Here is a 19313-nt window from a genome sequence, read left to right as displayed (position 1 = left end):
CCTCTGCTGGTGTCTTTTCACTCAGCCATCTGACTATTTCACACTGTTTTCATTGTTAACAACAGACCAGGAAGCAAACGCACAAGAGAAGAGCAGACAATGACAACAAGTCAGCTATTTCATTACAACCTGCTTTAAACGCAGGTCATTTTCAGAGACATTCTCTGATTAACCTGACGGCAGAGGAGATGTAGAAAAGCTGCTAGTTGTTACCTCAGGTGACCCAGCAGGGCTGCACTGAAAGGAAACATGTATTAGATTTGAAATAAACACAACAATCAGGTACAAGCACTAAAATAGGCTCTGGCTCCATAGTTATGTCCTATTGTAGGGCTGATATTCGGCTTGTGTTGAAGGGATTGATTGGGGCGTAACATTTAAGCAGTTTTCATTTGTCAGTCCTCGTAACAATCACTGCATGCACACTGTGTGCTTGTAGATATCGAGTAAGCTTCTTCAAAGGTCCTTGAATGTGAGCACAAAAAATAAATGCTGGTTGTGGAATAAAATTTAAGTCACTAAAGTTTCTACTCTGAAAGCAAGTGGCAGAAAAATACACATTCAGATCGTGACAGGTTTTAATAACTGACTGGGTGGAAAAATCACAGACACACTTCCTTTCACATGTTTCGCATGTTTTCTGTTTAAATGATGAACATTTCACAGACAGTCATTTTCATGTTGACCTCTCAGTACGACTGAGATCAGACGGTGGGCTTGTTTACAGTCTGCCTCATAATCAGAATGATGTGTCGGTCAGCAATGTTCAGCGATATCAGATGTCTCAGCTGCAAGTGATAGAAAATAATTATTTAGGCCCAGTTCATGCTGCCAGTTAAAGTGAGGCAGCGGATCCTTAGCGTGCCCTTGGATGGTAACAGAAATGTGATGAGTGTTTACACTGTCCAGATTTATCAGCTGTTTATGAAAAATGGCAAATTCTGGAGTCGGTCCTGTAGGCTGCTGATAAACACATAACCATGAGTGCAACACACAGACATGATCCTCATAACAGGCATGTTGTATGACACTAGCTCAGTGTGGACCGGCCTCCCAAACCTCTCAGAGGTTGTGCTAGTCTGCCCAGAGCAGGTGGCACTGTACTTATGTGTAGTGATGGGCTTTTATGAGTAAATTGCAGGACATGAAAAGTTCCAGAAAGGCTAGACTGAGCACATAATCCCCTTTTAGCATAAAACAGAAGAGCACTGTGATTGCATGAAGTCAGCTTTTATTATGACAGCAACATTTAACTGGGTTTGATCAGTAAACATGGATAATTATAAGTAATAACTTGTTTGGAAGCACTGGTGTCCCCAACCACCACACTAACTTTAGCATTTAGTATAGACTTAGTATGTTTTCTCAACAAAAACAATGAAATTGAATGTTTTATGCAGCACTAGATGTAACTGTACTACTACACTCAACATGATTTATCACACAGTGTGTGTATCAAATGTATTAGTGATTAAAGTGTGATAGCTTAAAAGTGCATGTAAGGCGTGTGCACATTTCTGCAGCTGAGAAACTGAGCACTGGGGTTCCAACCTTATAAACAGGACATTTGTATAATGACTGAAACCAGCACCACTAAGGAACAATGGGCTGGGAGGTCATTTTAACCCATTTTAACCCACAAAACAGAAGAAGACGGCCGTAGTGATCGATGTAGCGGTTCCGAATGACAGCAATATCAGGAAGAAGGAACACGAGAAGCTGGAGAAATACCAAGGGCTCAGAGAAGAGCTCGAGAGGATGTGGAGGGTGAAGGTAACGGTGGTCCCCGTGGTAATCGGAGCACTAGGTGCGGTGACTCCCAAGCTAGGCGAGTGGCTCCAGCAGATCCCGGGAATAACATCGGAGATCTCTGTCCAGAAGAGCGCAGTCCTGGGAACAGCTAAGATACTGCGCAGGACCCTCAAGCTCCCAGGCCTCTGGTAGAGGACCCGAGCTTGAAGGAGAGACCGCCCGCAGGGTGGAGAGGGGAATTTTTAAAAATACATTTGTATATCTTGGTCTTGTTTTGTTTGGTCCATACAAGCCAATGATACAATAGCACTTAGTTTAAAGAGCAGGCAGTTCACCCACACGTTAAAGGTTATTTGACAGAATTATTATTACATGCACAGCATTTTTATCCCACATTATAAGACCATATGATTCTAAGCTTGTAACAGCTACAAGCTTAGAATCATTTATAGAAACAAATGATCTATCTGCCCTGCTAGAACATTGTATATCTGGAAGTTTAAGACAATATAGACCCTTCCATTCAGTGAGGTCTCCTTTTCACACAGAAGTAACAGAACTCTCTATTTCACTATTAGTATATTAACATGTTATATGTTCATTCAGTATGTTAAACCCACAGCACACGTTATACTCATAGTTTTTGAATTGGTTTCAGCCTGAAATTCATCGAAACTGCATGAAGCTGTGTCGGCTTCTGTTGCCTTACACCGATTCTCCACCCAAAATCTATCTTTGGAGTATGAAACTCTCCGACCCTGCAGACTTGAAAGGTAGCTGTGGAACGTTGGTGTCATGCTGCTACACAGTGAACAGCAGCTGTTCACAGATTGATTTCAGCTACAATGGATGTCAACAGTGGCAAGTGTACACTGTTGGATAAAACATATCAAAACCAAGAAAGGTCTCAGATTACAGCTGTAGAATAATCTCCTCTCTTCATTGAAATTCTCCACATGAAATTTCCCACTCGTGGGACTAATAAAGGTATCTTATCTTAAACTCGGTGTGATCCTACATTTGTTGTTTTCCTAACATAAAGTTAAATACTCTGCTTTTGTGTCCTGCTGTTACATTTTCAAAGCAGGAAGCAGGTATGTAGCTACATTTGAATATAAATTGGTGAGTAAAGACATTAGAATACCAAAAAGAAAACAGCTTACTTCCAAAGAAGGAAAGGTTCATTAGTGCTGCTGTTAAAGTGTAAAGCAGCAGCAAAAGTCTAAATGGAGGTATCAAGTATTTGTTTTATTTGTTGTGTGTGATTCGGTAAGCTAACCACTGTTTCCTGTTCTTTTTCAAAGTGCTGTTTAATCGACTGCTGTTGCTGACAGAGATATTGATGTAGCACAGGCAGCAATGAGCCTGATCTATCTAAGCTGCTCACTTTGGCAGCTTTACAGACTCCACCATGATGCTCGTGTTGATCAATGTTGATGTCTCTGGCAGCGGATCCAGACAGTGAGTGCTGTTGATGCTGATGAGCCATCATCCGGACACAAGTTTGCCTTTAGTCTGGCTCCAGAGGAGACTCACCACAGAAATTTCAGCGTCAGAGACAATGGAGGTAGGTGATCTGACACAATTATTCAAACTTGATTCTTGGGTATTATTTACTTAAATTGCATGAAACAAAAACTAAACCAAAATATTTTAGTAATGTAGGAAAAAATGCATAAAAACAATTTAAACAAATACAATGATATTTTTGCCTTAACTTGTTACTGATGAAGCATTTCATTTTCTTATAACAGTTGAAACTGAGAGACATACAGTGTAGGGCTCCTTGGGTTAGCCGCTCAGTCTACACCAAGGACCAAATCATATTTGTTCTGATTACTGTTGAATCCACATTGCAATTATGTGAGTGCACCAAAGAGCTTTACTTGACATGCCCACATCTGCCTCTGCCTCGGCTTGAGATTGATGGTAGCTGGGTGAGCATCTATCAATGCAGCACAGGTTGATTGATGTTAATCGTAGATATACATTTGAAGAGATGCTGCTCTTCATTGCATGAACACAGCCACCACCAGGGGAGCCAACTCAGATAATGCACGTACATCTGTTGAAGCAGAGGTCTATACTGACTTCATCATAACTTACTGCATTTTAAACCAGTGTTTAAATGGTTTGACTTATAACCCTTTACTCTAAACCATAATTCAGTCAGGCAGCTCATACTTGAATTGTTTTTGGCAGAACACAATTAAAGTTTGGCACCTATCATTCACAGCTTTTGCAATACGCATACAAATTGTGAATAATTAAATACCCCCATGAGGGTAAAGATAGATATTAGGGCTGGGTATCGTCACTGATTTCTAGAATCGATTCAATTCCGATTCACAAGGTCCCGAATCGATTCGATCCACGATTCGATTTAATTCGATTCGATTCGATTCAATTTAAATCTGGGAAATTTTGACAGTCAGAAATATAATTCAGATCAGTACATTTACATATTTTTGTATCTATAAAAAGGAAGCTGACACTCGCAAGACTTTATCCAAGCTGTGAGCATCACAGCAGATGCCTTTGTGTCAAAGTAGCTGAAGATAAAACACAGAAAAACATGAAGGAGATTTTCCTGGCCTGGGATTTTATAAAAAATATTCTGCAGTACATCAAAAACGAAAGAAAACCATTAATTAATGAACATTACCTCTGACGTTACAGCGGTTTTATTAGAGACACGGCTAAGCATTTTGCATTTTGAATAATTTTAAAAAGTTTAAATTTGTTCAGTATTGAACAGCAGAAATGAGGTTTTCTTTTCGGAAGAATGTAAAAGGGAAAAAAACAGCGGCCGACAGCGCTGTAAGCAACAGTAGACTTGTGCGTAACAAGCAAGCGAATAATGAAGAAAGCAAAACTGTTCGAGAGAGAGAGAGAAAGAGAGAGGGAGAGGGAGAGAGGGAGAGAGAGAGAGAGAGCTGCGCATCGCAATGGAAGCAAAACAGTAAAAGAGTGAATTCATGACGATGTTTATGTGAAGCGTTTGGATCTTCTTTTGCTGCTGGTTCGGTCAATATTGTTTGGAGAGAGATCAAACTAACAGCTTTAGAATCAGCGCATAAAGGGCGTGAACACAAAGCGCGGAGCCGGATCAGCGAGCTGTCGGCTTTCAGCCCCGACTGTGAGAAAGGCGACATCTAACTGATTCTGATCCGCGGGTCACGCCCTGTGTTTAAGTCTATGTGAAGAATCCCTGTACCTGCTCTCATTTACTGTTTGGTGGTTCTTGAAATTTTGTGAGATGTCACCAGAGATTCTGGCATTTCGGACAAAATAAATTTATATTAAAAAATCGATTCAGGATTTTAATGAATCGATTTTACGTTATCCAAGCCAGAATCGATTTTAATCGATGAATCGATTATAAAAACCCACCCCTAATAGATATCAATGTGATGGAGAGGCCAGCACTGCAGGGAGAGGTGGGAAAATGTGCAGCTTAGATCAATGTGAAGTTTTTCTATCATTTTACACAAACGTTCTGATCAGATCAGATCTGGTGTCTGGTTTTGTACAATGAAACTTTTGACAGCAGTCTTTTTCGCAGCTGCATATTGAATAAATGAAATAAACAGAAGAGAAAGGACCAGTGAGGTTGACCTATATACAGGCAGCACACAAATGCTGGTTTTCCAGTGAGTACAGAGCTTGTATTTACAGTGAATAAAGGTGACAAACATGCTACTGCTCAAAAAGCTCTGAGCATGGTGTGGTCCAGTCTCGATGGCAATCGCTCCCAGAAATCGCACCAACGTCAGCTCACCACTTACCGTCTCGTGGAATCAGAAACTTGCACACAGGGACAAACAGGTGAATACACCTCCCAAAACTCCGAAGGCGATGCTAGATGAATGGGACCAACTGCTTACCCTCTGTGGATGGTAGGAGAGGAGGCTGGTAGCTGAGTGAGGTTTCGAAGGGGGAGAGGCCAGTGGCTGCTGAGGTCAGCAAGTTGTGGGCGTGTTCGACCCACGCCAACTGGGAGCTCCAGGGCTCCAGGTTTGGGGCAGGGATGATGGTCGTAGCAGGTGGGGAGTGTAGCCTCTTTCAGTGACCTACTCACGCAGTGAACACTACTGCCAGTTCATGTGCACATGCGTTTAGGGCACGCCCTGGGATCCTATCCCCACCAGTTGACTTCTTGATGTCGATGTTAAGCAGGTTCCACTTAACCCATTAAACCAGTGGCAGCACCTGTCAGATTCACTGGTAGGAGTGTGAGCGAAATAAAAGAAACAATAAAAGGTGAATCAAATGGACCATTACGGCAAGGCTGGGATGGTCAATTTGGTAAAGTAAATCCGTTGGGCATCTTTCTTTGCCTTTAGACAACAATTCTGATGCAAAAGAGCTAAACGGGACAGGCAAAAAAAAAAAAAAAAAAAGGAGTGTGAGCGATAACGGATGGGTTGTTCAATTTGCATTTCATATTTTCTTGTGGCAGCAGTAATCCCTCCGCTCTGCAGCTTTTCTACAATGTCATATCATCATGTGGTCAGAGATTTTAAAAAAGTATTAAACACTTTTCTAAAAACAATAAAGAGTTATCTTATCTTAAAACAGTTCATCAGAGATATTTATTTAATTGTCAAACTTTTTGCACTATGATTATCTGTCCATCTGTCCCTATGTTATAGCTCCTTTGGCCGAAGTTGTAAAAGAGATTCCTGTCCATGCTTTGTTTCAACAGTGAGGGAGAACCTGTTAGTAATGCCTTGTTGCACTCACATTTCTCCTTGCACCCTGGTATCAGTGTTTTTTAACCTTGTATTGTGAGAGCACAGTGTCACGCTGCAGGCCATGCTGATCTTCTAACAGAACCTTCTCTAACTTAGACAACACTGCTGGCATCCTGACTGGCCGAGACACCTATAGCCGCCTTCACAAGAGCGTCTACTTGGTTCCTGTGGTGATCACCGATGATGACTACCCCATGCAGAGCAGCACTGGCACACTTACTGTGAGGGTTTGTACCTGTGACCATGAAGGCAACATGGAACTGTGTAAACCCGAAGCTCTGAGTAGCTCGCCTGGCCTCAGCACAGGAGCCCTCGTTGCCATCCTCCTCTGTGCCATCATACTCCTCTGTAAGTATGACTGGATATGCAAACAGATGTATATCCTGTATTTATATATCATAGTTGTACCATATCATACCATCTTAGTCCTTCCCCAAAGTGGAGGGCTGAGGAATTTTCAGTGACTTTGTTTACAGGAACACTCCGTGATTTCATCAGAACATTGAGATTGAGAGCAGGGGCAAACAAAAACCACTTACAGTTTTGGTGCAGACACAATTCTTTTCCCCGGAGACACCGTTCACTGTCCTTACAAGAAAACTCATAATGATCAGAAGTTGTTGCTGTAAAGTTAATATAGTTCAAAGACAGACCACAAGGCGGCACTATCTGTGTCTAGATTAAGATGTGAAGAAGAAGCAGATATACAGGTATGAGAGCTAGAAAGTGGTGGTATACAGTTGTTCTTCCTGCAGGCTAAGAATAAATAAGAAAGGCATGTAGCAGACCATAAAATGACTCATTCTTCATAATTAAGGAGACAAACAAAACAAAACTGTGTTTGTTGCTGTAGCTCAGGAGACAGAGCAGGTCAAGTTTGGCGATTTGATCCTTGGCTGTCCAATCTACATGCCAAAATATCCTTGGGCAAAATACTGACTCCAACCTCATCAACTCCCATCAGAGTCTGAATGTTAGAGGAAAAGCACTTACAGAGAAAAACATAAAAGTATGTGAATGAATGTGGGCGAAGTGAGAAGAACACACACTGGGCACTAGGGCTGGGTATCGTCACTGATTTCTAGAATCGATTCAATTCCGATTCACAAGATCCTGAATCGATTCGATTTGAATCTGGGAAATTTTGACAGTCAGAAATATTATAATTCAGATCAGTACATTTACATATTTTTGTATCTATAAGAAGGAAGCTGACACTTTCCAGACTTTATCCAAGGTGTGAGCATCACAGCAGAGGCCTTTGTGTCAAAGTCGCTGAAGATAAAACACAGAAAAACATGAAGGTGATTTTCCTGTTCTGGATTTTATAAAAATATTCTGCAGTACATCAAAAACGAAAGAAAACCATTAATCAGCATATGAACGTTACCTCTGAAGTTACAGCGGTTTGATTAGAGACACGGCGTTTTGCATTTTGCATAATTTTAAAAAGTTTAAGTTTGTTCAGTATTGAACAGCAGAAATGAGGTTTTCTTTTCGGAAGTATATAAAATAAAATAAAAAACCGTCGGCCCACAGCGCTGTAAACAACGGTAGACTTGTGCGTAACAAGCAAGCGAATAATGAAGAAAACAGATTTTTAGACGGGAAACTGTTGTTGAAGTACAGAGAGAGAGAGGGGGAGAGAGAGGGGGAGAGAGAGAGAGGGGGAGAGAGAGGGGGAGAGAGAGAGAGAGAGAGAGAGAGAGAGAGAGAGAGAGAGAGGGAGAGAGGGAGAGAGAGAGAGAGAGAGAGGGGGAGAGAGAGAGAGAGAGAGAGAGAGAGAGAGAGGGGGAGAGAGAGAGAGAGAGAGAGAGAGAGGGAGAGAGAGAGAGAGAGAGAGGGAGAGAGGGAGAGAGAGAGAGAGAGGGAGAGAGAGAGAGAGAGAGAGAGAGAGGGAGAGAGAGAGAGAGAGAGAGGGGGAGAGAGAGAGAGAGAGAGAGAGAGAGGGGGAGAGAGAGAGGGGGAGAGAGAGGGAGAGAGAGAGAGAGAGAGAGGGAGAGAGGGAGAGAGAGAGAGAGAGGGAGAGAGGGAGAGAGAGAGAGAGGGAGAGAGGGAGAGAGAGAGAGAGAGGAGAGAGAGAGAGAGAGAGGGGGAGAGAGAGAGAGAGAGAGAGAGAGAGCTGTGCATGAAGTGTGATTTTATCCTGGTGGAAGCAAAACAGCAAAAGTCAGAGTGAATTCATGACGATGTTTATGTGAAGCGTAGTTTGGATCTTCTTCTGCTGCTGGTTCGGTCAATGTTGTTTGGAGAGAGATCAAACTAACAGCTTTAGAATCAGCGCATAAAGGGCGTGAACACAAAGCGCGGAGCCGCCGACGCATCAGAATCGGCGAGCTGTCGGCTTTCAGCCCCGACTGTGAGAAAGGCGACATCTCACTGATTCTGATCCGCGGGTTTTGTCTTTGTGCAGAAGCCGTGTTCCTGCTCTCATTCACTGTCTTAGCTGTTTGGTGGTTGTTGAAATTTTGTGACGTTTCACCAGAGATTCTGGCATTTCGGGCAAAATAAATTTATATTAAAAAATCGATTCAGGATTTTAATGAATCGATTTTACGTTATCCAAGCCAGAATCGATTTTAATCGATAAATCGATTATAAAAACCCACCCTTACTGGGCACACTAGGGCACACTAAGGAGCGTACACAAATATCAAGGCTTGCTTCTATCCAAACTTCTAACCCACCACACATATAGTCGGTTTTTGTTGTCAGTCCATTTGCAGCACCTAGGCCCACTATAAAAATCTTTCACATTACAAGTGCATATAAAGTGATGATTAGGGCTGAAAATCGAGAAGTTCAATATCGATCTCACTATTGGTTCCATTTGCACTTGTGCTACAATCAGCTGATTTGAGTTCATGTGTAGGGTGAGGAAAACAGTGCTGCAGTCTGCAGCATGGATATGGACATTGTCATTTTGTGCAATAAAAATAAAAGTGCAATCACAACAACAACATGCTACACAACTCTGGCTTTTTGCAAGCACCTGCAGAGATAGCATGCTAAGGCTAAGCTAACCAAGAATCTAGCCCTCACGTCATCCTTTAAAAAACTTACGTTCATCACCCTAGGGATCGTTTTCTGCCACGCCCGAAAAAGTGCTATAAAAAATTTATATATTAATATTTTATTCCACTTTAAATTAGCCAATCTTTTAGACCTACTTCTCCTTGAAATATTCATGTCAAGTTTTAATTACATTTCGCGGATTTTAACCCTTTATATCCCGGTTTCGTCACATGAGCGCACTGCTTTTTTTGCCCCAAAAAACAAAAAACTTGAATATTTTCCAAAAAAACCATTTGAGGTAATATTCAATTGTTATTATAATTAGGCCTTTAGATGGACTAAAGATTGGCACCAAGAGTCATTTCGATCGCCTTTTATTTTTTTTCCAGGAGCGCATTTCATAAAATGCACACTATCGACCACGCCCAAAAAGTGCTATAAAAAATTTATATATTAATATTTTATTCCACTTTAAATTAGCCAATCTTTTAGACCTACTTCTCCTTGAAATATTCATGTCAAGTTTTAATTACATTTCGCGGATTTTAACCCTTTATATCCCGGTTTCGTCACATGAGCGCACTGCTTTTTTTGCCCCAAAAACATAAAACATAAAACATAAAATATTTTCCAAAAAAAACATTTGAAGTAATATTTTATTGTTATTATAATTAGGCCTTTAGATGGACAAAAGATTGGCACGAACATTAATTTCGATCCGGTTTTAATTTTTTTTCCAGAAGCCAAAAATGTCCCCAGGCGGCGCTGCTGCTCCTGCTCCCCCGGGGAGGAGTGCCTCTGCCGCGGGTGTGTTTCGCGCAGCGCCGGAGCATATGGTTCGGTTCCCGTGTCTGCAGCACACACTTCCGCTACCACGTGAAAACAAATACGTCATTTCCTGTTGATTAAAAAAAAAAAAAAAAAAAATCAAACGAACCTAAGGGTAGAAAATGGTCCGGAACGAGCAGCGGGCCAAGCTGCTGCTGTACGCGGGAAATTAGTGTGCCTTTTCCGGGTATCTGTCTCGAGCAGGCCGCTGGAGAACATGTGTATGTTCCAGCAGGCGTCACATGTGGAGCAAGGGCGCCACCCGGTGGACAAATAAAAAAATTACAACTCTAAGGCCTGTAGTCCAAAACGAAACCTAAGCTGGAGACCTGATGATCGATTTGACCGTAATTTTTTTGCCGTGAAAAATAGCGTTTATAATGGGTTTCAATGGGGCACAAAACGGTCCCTAGGGTGTTGAGTGTGAGTATTTTTGCTGCTAAGCCGTGTTAGGCTGATGTAAGAAAATCAGACTGAAAATTTGAAGATTTTACAAAAACGAAACCGGCTGGCAAGTTTGGCTATGCTACACCCAACACAGCGGAAATGGCGTTCATACGAATGAAAAAAGTGGCACAAAAAGAGCCCAGTATGACGTGAGCTAGAGCAGGGGTCGGCAACCTGCGGCTCCGGAGCCGCATACGGCTCTTTAGTCCTTATACTGCGGCTCCGCGTGGTTTGGGAAAATAAATTAGAAGTATTTAGCTGAAGTGTATTTTATTTATATTAGTTCTTTTTTTAACTTGTAGTTCTAAATTGGAAGATTATTGTGATATTGAAATATAAAAATAAAATTATATTCTATTAGTTTTTCATCACTCAAAATAAGCGTCACACTCGCAGAAGCCAGTGTAGCCGCCGAAACGCCTGCATTTATCGAGACTTTCAACCCCAGGTAGGCCAGTTATGCACCTTCGGATCCACATTATGTCAGCAGCTCCACCGCGAACTATGTTAAAGACAAACACGCTCACGCCTCACAGACGACAGCTTACAGTCCTGCGTGAAGATGAAAGTACAGCCTCGATCTGCAGACGCTGTGCGCAGAGGTTCAGGAGCAGAAGTCCCATCTCTTTATTGACCACTTTTCATATGTGGTTGCTGTGCGCACACAGCTGGCGCTGCAGACCACGCCCCGCTACACACATTAACCTGGTAAAATACATATTTAGGCAGAATTTTGCAAATATCTATTTTTTATCTTTCAGCAGCATCGAGCTTTTTTCCCCAGTTATTTTTTAAAAGTCAGGTCAAGGCTCCAAAAGCCCAAAGGAGATATAAGGCTGGCGGCTCACAACAGTTTTTGTTTCTGGATCATTTTAGTTCAGCTTTCCTTTTCTTATATTTCTTTAAGAGTTCAAAATGTGTTCATTACATAAATAAAATGTAATTTTCTCTGTAGCACTTCATGGATTTCATAAGCAACACACTTTAGTTGTTCACACAAAGCATAAAGGTAAAAAAACAATATATACAGTGTTGTCTTCATTTTAGATGTCACAAAGTATTTGCAGCTGTCAGTGTTTTCTTTTGCGTGGAAACCAGCTCCAAATGGCTCTTTGGGTGCTAAAGGTTGCAGACCCCTGTGCTAGAGTGATGATAAAGCTAACAGGAATGAGTCATGGGTCAATTTAAAGTGACAAAAATGAAACAAAATAAACAAAAACTCCTCTGAAAACAGACAGCTACAACAATTAAAGAATGGTGAAAAAGCAGCTGGTGTTCATGGGAAAACTTTCAAAGACTTCAGAAAGCCTGGGGAACTGCTGCCAACCACCACCTTCAAAATGACTCAAGTCTTGCTCCTTGGAAGCCAGATTTTGCACAACCACACATCCTGAAACCCGCTTGTATGTTTCTTCTTATTCTTTGAGCTCCTTGAAAGAAATAACACGAAACAAATCGTGATTATTGAGTAGAAATCTCCACACTACAGCTGAAAGGAACACCAGGCTTTATGTATAAAAGTGCCAATGACATTTATTGATTTAACTGGTCCCAGAACAGTGTTTCACATTGTTCTAGCCCAGGGGCGTCAAACTCAATTGCACAGGGGGCCAAAACTCAAGGCACACTTTAGGTCGGGGGCCAAACAAGATAAACATTTATTGAAGACACTAAAACTGTTTTTTAAACATAAATATGAATAAAAACAGACAGGAATATTATTCCAGATTAAATAAACTTAAAAAAAATAAACTTTAACTTTAAATATTTTGCTCTTCATAAAAATATATCCTGTCAAAATTATGCAAGTTAGAAATATGAACATGCTGCCAAAACCCCCAGAAAAAGTAAATGAAAGCAAACACAAGGTTGGAGCCGCATGTAGACGGAGCTGGGCGCTGCTGCAGGAGTGGAGCTAATAAACTGTGCGGGACGTTCAGTGTCGTACTTTCCCTGAGTGCATCATTACACTGCAGCTGCATCTGAATCTGCACAGGTGCAGCTCAGCAAAGTCCGCTGACTTGGTTCAACATTACTTGGCAACAGGGGAAGTGAGGCAGGCTGCACTGGTGCATTAGTGACAGCTTGAAACGCCTTCACCGCATCATACATGTCCATGAACTGACAGGTTTCCTTGCTGAGCTCAAAAACTCTGTTGAGAACTTTTATCCCAACTCAGCCAGCGGAGCTCTGCATGAAGGAATGTGGGCAAACTCTGAATCTATTTCCCACATAAAAGACTGAAACTGACGGTGATTTAAACTTTTAGCTCAGATAAAATGTACGGTCTGCATCACGGTGATCATTACATGCTCCATTTTTAGGACCACACAGCCTTTCCTGGTGTGTGATGCGGTGATATGCTGATAACTCACCGGTACATTTCTCCTGCATCTTTACTCGCATCCTGCTGACTACTTTTTTCACCGCACAGCACCGGCGCTCCATCTGTTGTAAGTCCAACAAGTTTGTCCCAGGACAGTTTCACGTCGTTACACTTTGACATGTTTTAAAAAATGTATTTTCCTGTCGTTGTCCCGTGCATCGATTTAATGTTCAATATTTCCTCTCCACGGATGAAGATGGCCAGCTGTGCAGTGTCCATCATGTCTACTTTCATCCACAGCAAGAGAGTATGCAGTGAAGTTTTTGCTTCTTTCACACAACTGTGTTCTTAAATCAGTGGCTGTCTCACAAACCCGATCAGCAATCGTATTTCTGCTCAGGCTCACATTTGCCTAAATCTGCGTTTTGTCTGGACGGAAGACGTCACACAGCTTCATCCTGCAGCTCTTCAGAGTGGTACCGGGCTCATTTGGCTCCTCTGCTACAATAAAACTTGCTTTCACAACAGCTTCAGTTTGTGATTTTGCTCTGGTGACAAACGATTCTACTTCCTGTAGTTTCTGCATTTAGGTTTTTCAGCTTATCCTGACGTTTTGTCTCGTAGTGCCGTCTTAAACTAAATTCCTTAACTACAGCCACATTAGCTCCACTAATAAGACGCACGGCTTTACCAGCATGTCTGTAAACATATATTCAGCCTCCCACTGGTGCTGAAAGGCTCTGCTTTCAGAATCAACTTTTCTCTCCACCATTGTAAGCGGCTAGCTTCGCAATCCGGTCGTTAAGTGATGACGTGACGAATCCTACTTCTGGGCCTAAAGTAGTCTGCGTTTAATATGGCTTTTGTGTTGTTAACATGTTTAATGTTTTGTATTTTCTTCTATTTGATCTCAAAAAGCCCCTAAAACAGTCAGTGATCACTGTTGACCTCCCTCGGCTTTTATTACCGCTAATCATTTATTTAAGCTCAGTTTTTAAAACCTTAGGATGTAACTACAGCCCAGACCATGCAGCAGTATATGAATGACTAACCTCGTATTGTGGATAGATTATCTCAGTTGTTCTCTGGCTGAAGTTTGGTCCTTTTACAGCATCCTGCCATGCGATTACATTTGTTCCTGACCACCGAGAACACTCACGTTAACTTTTATCCAGTGGAAAAAAAGTTAGCTTGTTTATATTATGCTAACATAGCTATGTCGCTAGCGGTCACGTAGCACATCATTATATACCAGCTAGCCAAACTTCAGTAACCCTACAAACGTCACTGCTGTTTAGTTTTCTGTCTTCATTTATGTTGGAAGTGATAACAGAGCTGTACGTTTGAATTTGTTTCCAAAACCCCGCAGTCAGGACATGCTATATTGTATTCAGATAGAAGCTAGCGAGCTAACTCCCTGCTAACTTCTAACTCCGTTAAATGTCATAACTTCCGTTTTCATGGATGCCTGGATGTTAAACTCAATTGTTACACCTGGTAGAGCAGAACGCTGATCATTTTATTAAAGATGAAAGACTTTAGACAGTTTTTAACTCTCAGTAATGCCACAGTGATCGTTTGATATATGGACCTGCAGCGGAGTTTAGGCCCAGACACGGCTAGTGACGTCAGACTGAACAATTGGATAACAGAAGTTTGACTTGATTGAGGTGGGAATGTTCCCAGTTAGCCTAGCGGTCAGCAAGGATGCTGCAGTGCTGCATTATGGGATCTGTAGTTTGTATATTATTAGCGCCTCATATCGCCGGGCCATGCATAACAATAACAGTACATCTATATAAAATGATCTCGCGGGCCGGATATAAATGTACGCCGGGCTTGGATGTGGCCCGCGGGCCTTGACTTTGACACATGTGTTCTAGCCCATTTTAACTCTGTGTGAATGATGACAGGTATATCCTGTTTAACTGCTCACTTCCTTGTTTAAATCACACCCAGTGTTGGGAAGGTTACTTTTAAAATGTATTCCATTACAGAATACAGAATACATGCCCCAAAATGTATTCTGTAACGTATTCCGTTACGTTACTCAATGACAGTAACGTATTCTGAATACTTTGGATTACTTAATATATTATCATGCTTTTTACAACAACGTGAATGTACTATTGCTGTGTGATTTATTACTATTACTGAAGGTCCGCGACTCCGAACTGTAGTAAAGGGACCTCTGACTAATACGGCGGGGTCCCTGTCGGCTCGTAGCCGAAAAATAGCTTTACTTTGTTGTGTGGGTCAACTTTTCTTGCGACAGACAGAGAGAGGCGTTGAAAGACTGCTCCAACGGAACTTATTGTTTCGGAGGAAAACAGGAACACGGTGTACAGTCGAGTCTTAATAGCTTACTTACAACTGGGCTCGTCAGGCACTCTTCTTGGCTGCAGTGGTTATTATTATATTTACATGCTTCCAGCTCCCGTTTTTTCTCAATGACAACTCGTACCTTTCCACTCGCCTTTTTCTCCCTCCTCGCGCTCACAGACCCATAACGTGTATGGCAGTCCATTCTCCCTGCAGCACGGACTACACTGCCCATGATGCTGCATTCTTTAGAGCTATGCTTGTAGCATTCTGCCTGTTAGCTTAGCACAACAACAACGAAAATGCGCTCTCTCACCCAGGAAACACACAGTCGCAGAGAGAGAGAGAGCGTCGCCCTGTAACCATGGCAACCGTAACGCTGCCGCCTGGAACAACAGAGCGTAGCTGTCAAACAAAACCCAAACAGTCCTCACCCGCGACAACATGAAACAGGAAAGTACCGCAGTGTAATCCATTTATTTCAACAAAGTAACTGTATTCTGAATACCACCTTTTTAAACGGTAACTGTAACGGAATACAGTTACTCATATTTTGTATTTTAAATACGTAACGGCGGTACATGTATTCCGTTACTCCCCAACACTGATCACATCCAACTGCTTTAGGACTGTGAGAGGCAACAGGGTGCCTACCACATAACAGAGTCTGATTTTACCAGTAGATAAAGGGCTTCATTTGTTCCCAGATCTCAGCAACTATTGTGAACAATGTTCATCATAGGGCATAACAAAGAAACACAAAGTGACCAAAAATGAGATCATTTAATTAAGCAGCAGTGGTCCTTATATCTGTTATCTATGGTGGCTGGTTGTTTAAATTCATGCTCCACTGGGACACGATTATAATCTAATCCTGCATCGTTGTTCTCTTTTCTACAGTGGTTGTGGTTCTATTCACAGCATTAAGACACCAAAGGAAGCAGGAACCTCTTATTATCTCCAAAGAAGATGTCAGGGACAACGTGGTTAGCTACAATGATGAGGGTGGTGGCGAGGAGGACACCCAGGCTTTTGATATTGGCGCCCTGCGACACCCAGCTGCTGCAGCTGCCTCTGATGAGGGTGCTAAACAGAGGCGTGACATCATCCCTACTGATACTCTGCTGTATCCAACAACTCGCCACCCTGCCCCAGCTCCCTCCAGCCTGCTTATGCCTCCAATACGCATGGCTGCACGTGATAATGGGGATGTATGCGAGTTCATCAACCAGAGAGTGATGGAGAATGACTATAGCCCCACAGCGCCACCGTACGACTCACTGGCCACGTATGCCTATGAAGGAGTGGGGTCAGTGGCCGAGTCGCTCAGTTCGCTGGGCTCGGCTTCATCCGAGGCTGAACAGGACTACAACTACCTGAGTGACTGGGGGCCCCGTTTCAGGAAACTAGCTGACCTGTACGAGGCTGAGGACAGTGACTTCTAACAGCTACACCATCTGTGTCAAAGATGAGTTCAGGTGACATTTAGACCATTGCAGATCTGAGGATAGCAACATTCAAGCTACTAAACTGAGAGAGCTGCCTCTTAAAATTGCTTTAAGAAAATATGAGCACTTGAGCACACATAGACTTCATATAGAACCCAACAGATGTGCTGGTAGGTGCGAATGCCTATAAATAAAATTTGAGATCACCAGCTAAGCTTTGATCTGTCCTCACTGCACACCCGTCCAGAAACAGTTTACCAAGTCATTTTCAAAGGTGATAAAAGTCTTAAATCTCTATTTTTGGAATCTTATGTAGAAATGTTAATCAACTATCACAACGGTGAAGCCCAAATATCTTCAGCTCTAATCATAGGAAACTTTCAAAGACTCGTGGCAGGCCTAAATGAGGTTTGAGTTCTTTTGCTTTCATTCTTTCTTTCAGCTAAGTGCCCTTCTGCTGCCCTGCAAACAGAACAGTGGACGCCTGTTGGAGGGGTCGACTTACTCTTACATGATTGTTTGTCTTTTTTGCTTTCTTGTTCTGGTGGCAGAACTGTGGTTGAACTCATTATACTGGAACTATAATCAGTTGCGTCTTTAATTTCTCCAGAGTCTTTTCCTATTACAAAATACAAGTTTATATAACAAAAACAGTTGTCGAGTAATGTTTTCTTTGACAGTATGCTTTATAGTTTCCATCATGTACATGGAGAGTCCATGCCTTCACAGCAGGGGTGTCACTCTTCATGCCGCGATGGAGAGAATGATTGAAATCAAACAAAGCTGCATTCACCATATTTTACATGTAATGTTAAACATCAAATCTCCAGGAAAATAATCATAAAGTATGGCTACAGACAGGTGCGTTCAGCAGTCCTGTACATCTCTCTCAGGAGCTGGTGAAGACTCGGACACTCTTAACATCAAGACACAGTTGAACATAAACCCTGCGTCACCAACTGTATGCTAACACATCCACCATACCAAGAACACTGTAAATAAGATGCCTTGTCCAGTGTGTAGGATACAGGGGAATCTGTTGTCAGAGATGTGAGTGCAGAATGCAAAAATGTGTTTGCATCAGTATAATGTAAAAATATTGATACAAATAGAGAACATAGACAAAGACCTCTTAAATACTCTAGAATTCTGCTTGTGTGATGATCTAGAATGAATGCTGCTGTACAGCACCATAGTGCCGGGGTTACTAATACATGCTCATACGAGTAACCCTATGGTTACGAGTAACTATGGTGCTGTAACCCAGAACTCTTCAGCGTTTTTTTCCTGGAGACTTCCATCACGTTTCGATCAACGACTGTAGAAGGTTTCGATATTCACTGGTGATCACAGCGACAGCAGCCGCTCCTCTGCAGCCTGTATTTGGATTTTAGCCACAAAGCAAACAATGGTAGAAAATCTATAACAGCAGCCTCCTGCAAGCTTCACCTTTAACCACCTCAACCAGATGGAAGTGTCCGACTAACATCTAGTTACCATTTGAAAGCATGTACCAGAAGGAAGCGTGTTGATGTAAATTCTTAACGAACCCATTAGCATGCATTAGCAGAATGCTATTGATTTTGAACAAAAATCACTTATAAGAGTAATGAAAGTACGTGAGTCATTCTGATGTGAACAGAGAATTTAAAATGGGGGCTAATATTTAGAATCAGAGGTAAATAGCAAATTACGCTCCAATTAGTTTAATTGAGAACCATGTTGGGAGCTCCTGCTTCTGCACCCTGACTGAGCTGAAGCCAGTTTCTGTAAAGTGGAACAATCAGGAACTCAAGACTCCAACTTTTCTTTACATGGGCTAAAACAGCAGGGAAACAGCCTTACAGTAACATCAAGAAATTCAACGTAAGTATTTAGCTTGTCACCAAAGTGTCAATGAGACAGCACAAATGAAGGAATTTCACTTTACAGGGTTTGTTAGACTTGTATTCAAATCAATGGTAACAAACTGTTCCAGGTGAATTTGGTTCAAAGGTGAAAAGCAGCCCTGCTTCAGTCAACAAAGCCCTCGTGGGTTTTTTGGTGACTGGTTACCTTGTTTTCAGTTTCATATCTGTTGTCGTCTCCTCTGTAGTTCATAGTTTGATTATGATCAAAATGTTTTTGCCCAAAGGTCTTGTGGCACAGATTTCACCCACTGGTTTTTGTGGATGAGAAAAAGGAAACCAGTTTGCCTCCTTCACTGGTTTATCTGCTTGCTTCTTCAGCTTTTGTTTTTAAATGCTGTAATTAATAGGGGTGCAACGATACACAAAATTCACAGTTCGGTTCGATACAAAAAAATGTTCATGCCTTTTTAATTTGTCATTTATTACAATTATAAATATATATTTTAACTCAAACGTACAGTTTTTAAATTTAATGTTGCTGAAACAACAAAATAATTTAAAAAAAAAA

At 41.8% G+C, this 19313-nt stretch overlaps 1 protein-coding gene across 2 annotated transcripts in view; it reads left to right on the top strand.

Moving 5' to 3' along the window:
- LOC146614228 (cadherin-6-like) overlaps positions 1-17151 on the top strand; it is a 71595-nt gene extending 54444 nt beyond the window's left edge. Inside the window, exons 10-12 of one of the 2 annotated variants that reach the window (XM_085378879.1) lie at positions 3202-3319; positions 6606-6857; positions 16348-17151. In XM_085378879.1, coding sequence (XP_085235005.1) covers positions 3202-3319; positions 6606-6857; positions 16348-16892 — 915 coding nt within the window. In that variant the 3' untranslated portion in view covers positions 16893-17151. Of the gene's footprint in view, positions 1-3201; positions 3320-6605; positions 6974-16347 lie in introns of those variants that run through there. The other variant, XM_085378880.1, reaches the window with a different exon arrangement.
- Positions 17152-19313: the final 2162 nt, after the last annotated feature.

This window comes from Diplotaxodon limnothrissa, linkage group LG18, assembly GCF_057381915.1.
Source record: "Diplotaxodon limnothrissa isolate DT_005_m linkage group LG18, D_limnothrissa_male_GT1.1, whole genome shotgun sequence".
In the NCBI taxonomy this organism is placed as follows: Eukaryota; Metazoa; Chordata; class Actinopteri; order Cichliformes; family Cichlidae; genus Diplotaxodon; species Diplotaxodon limnothrissa.
The sequence above is the reverse complement of the archived record's forward strand: the minus strand, read 5'-3'. Positions and strand labels throughout refer to the sequence as shown.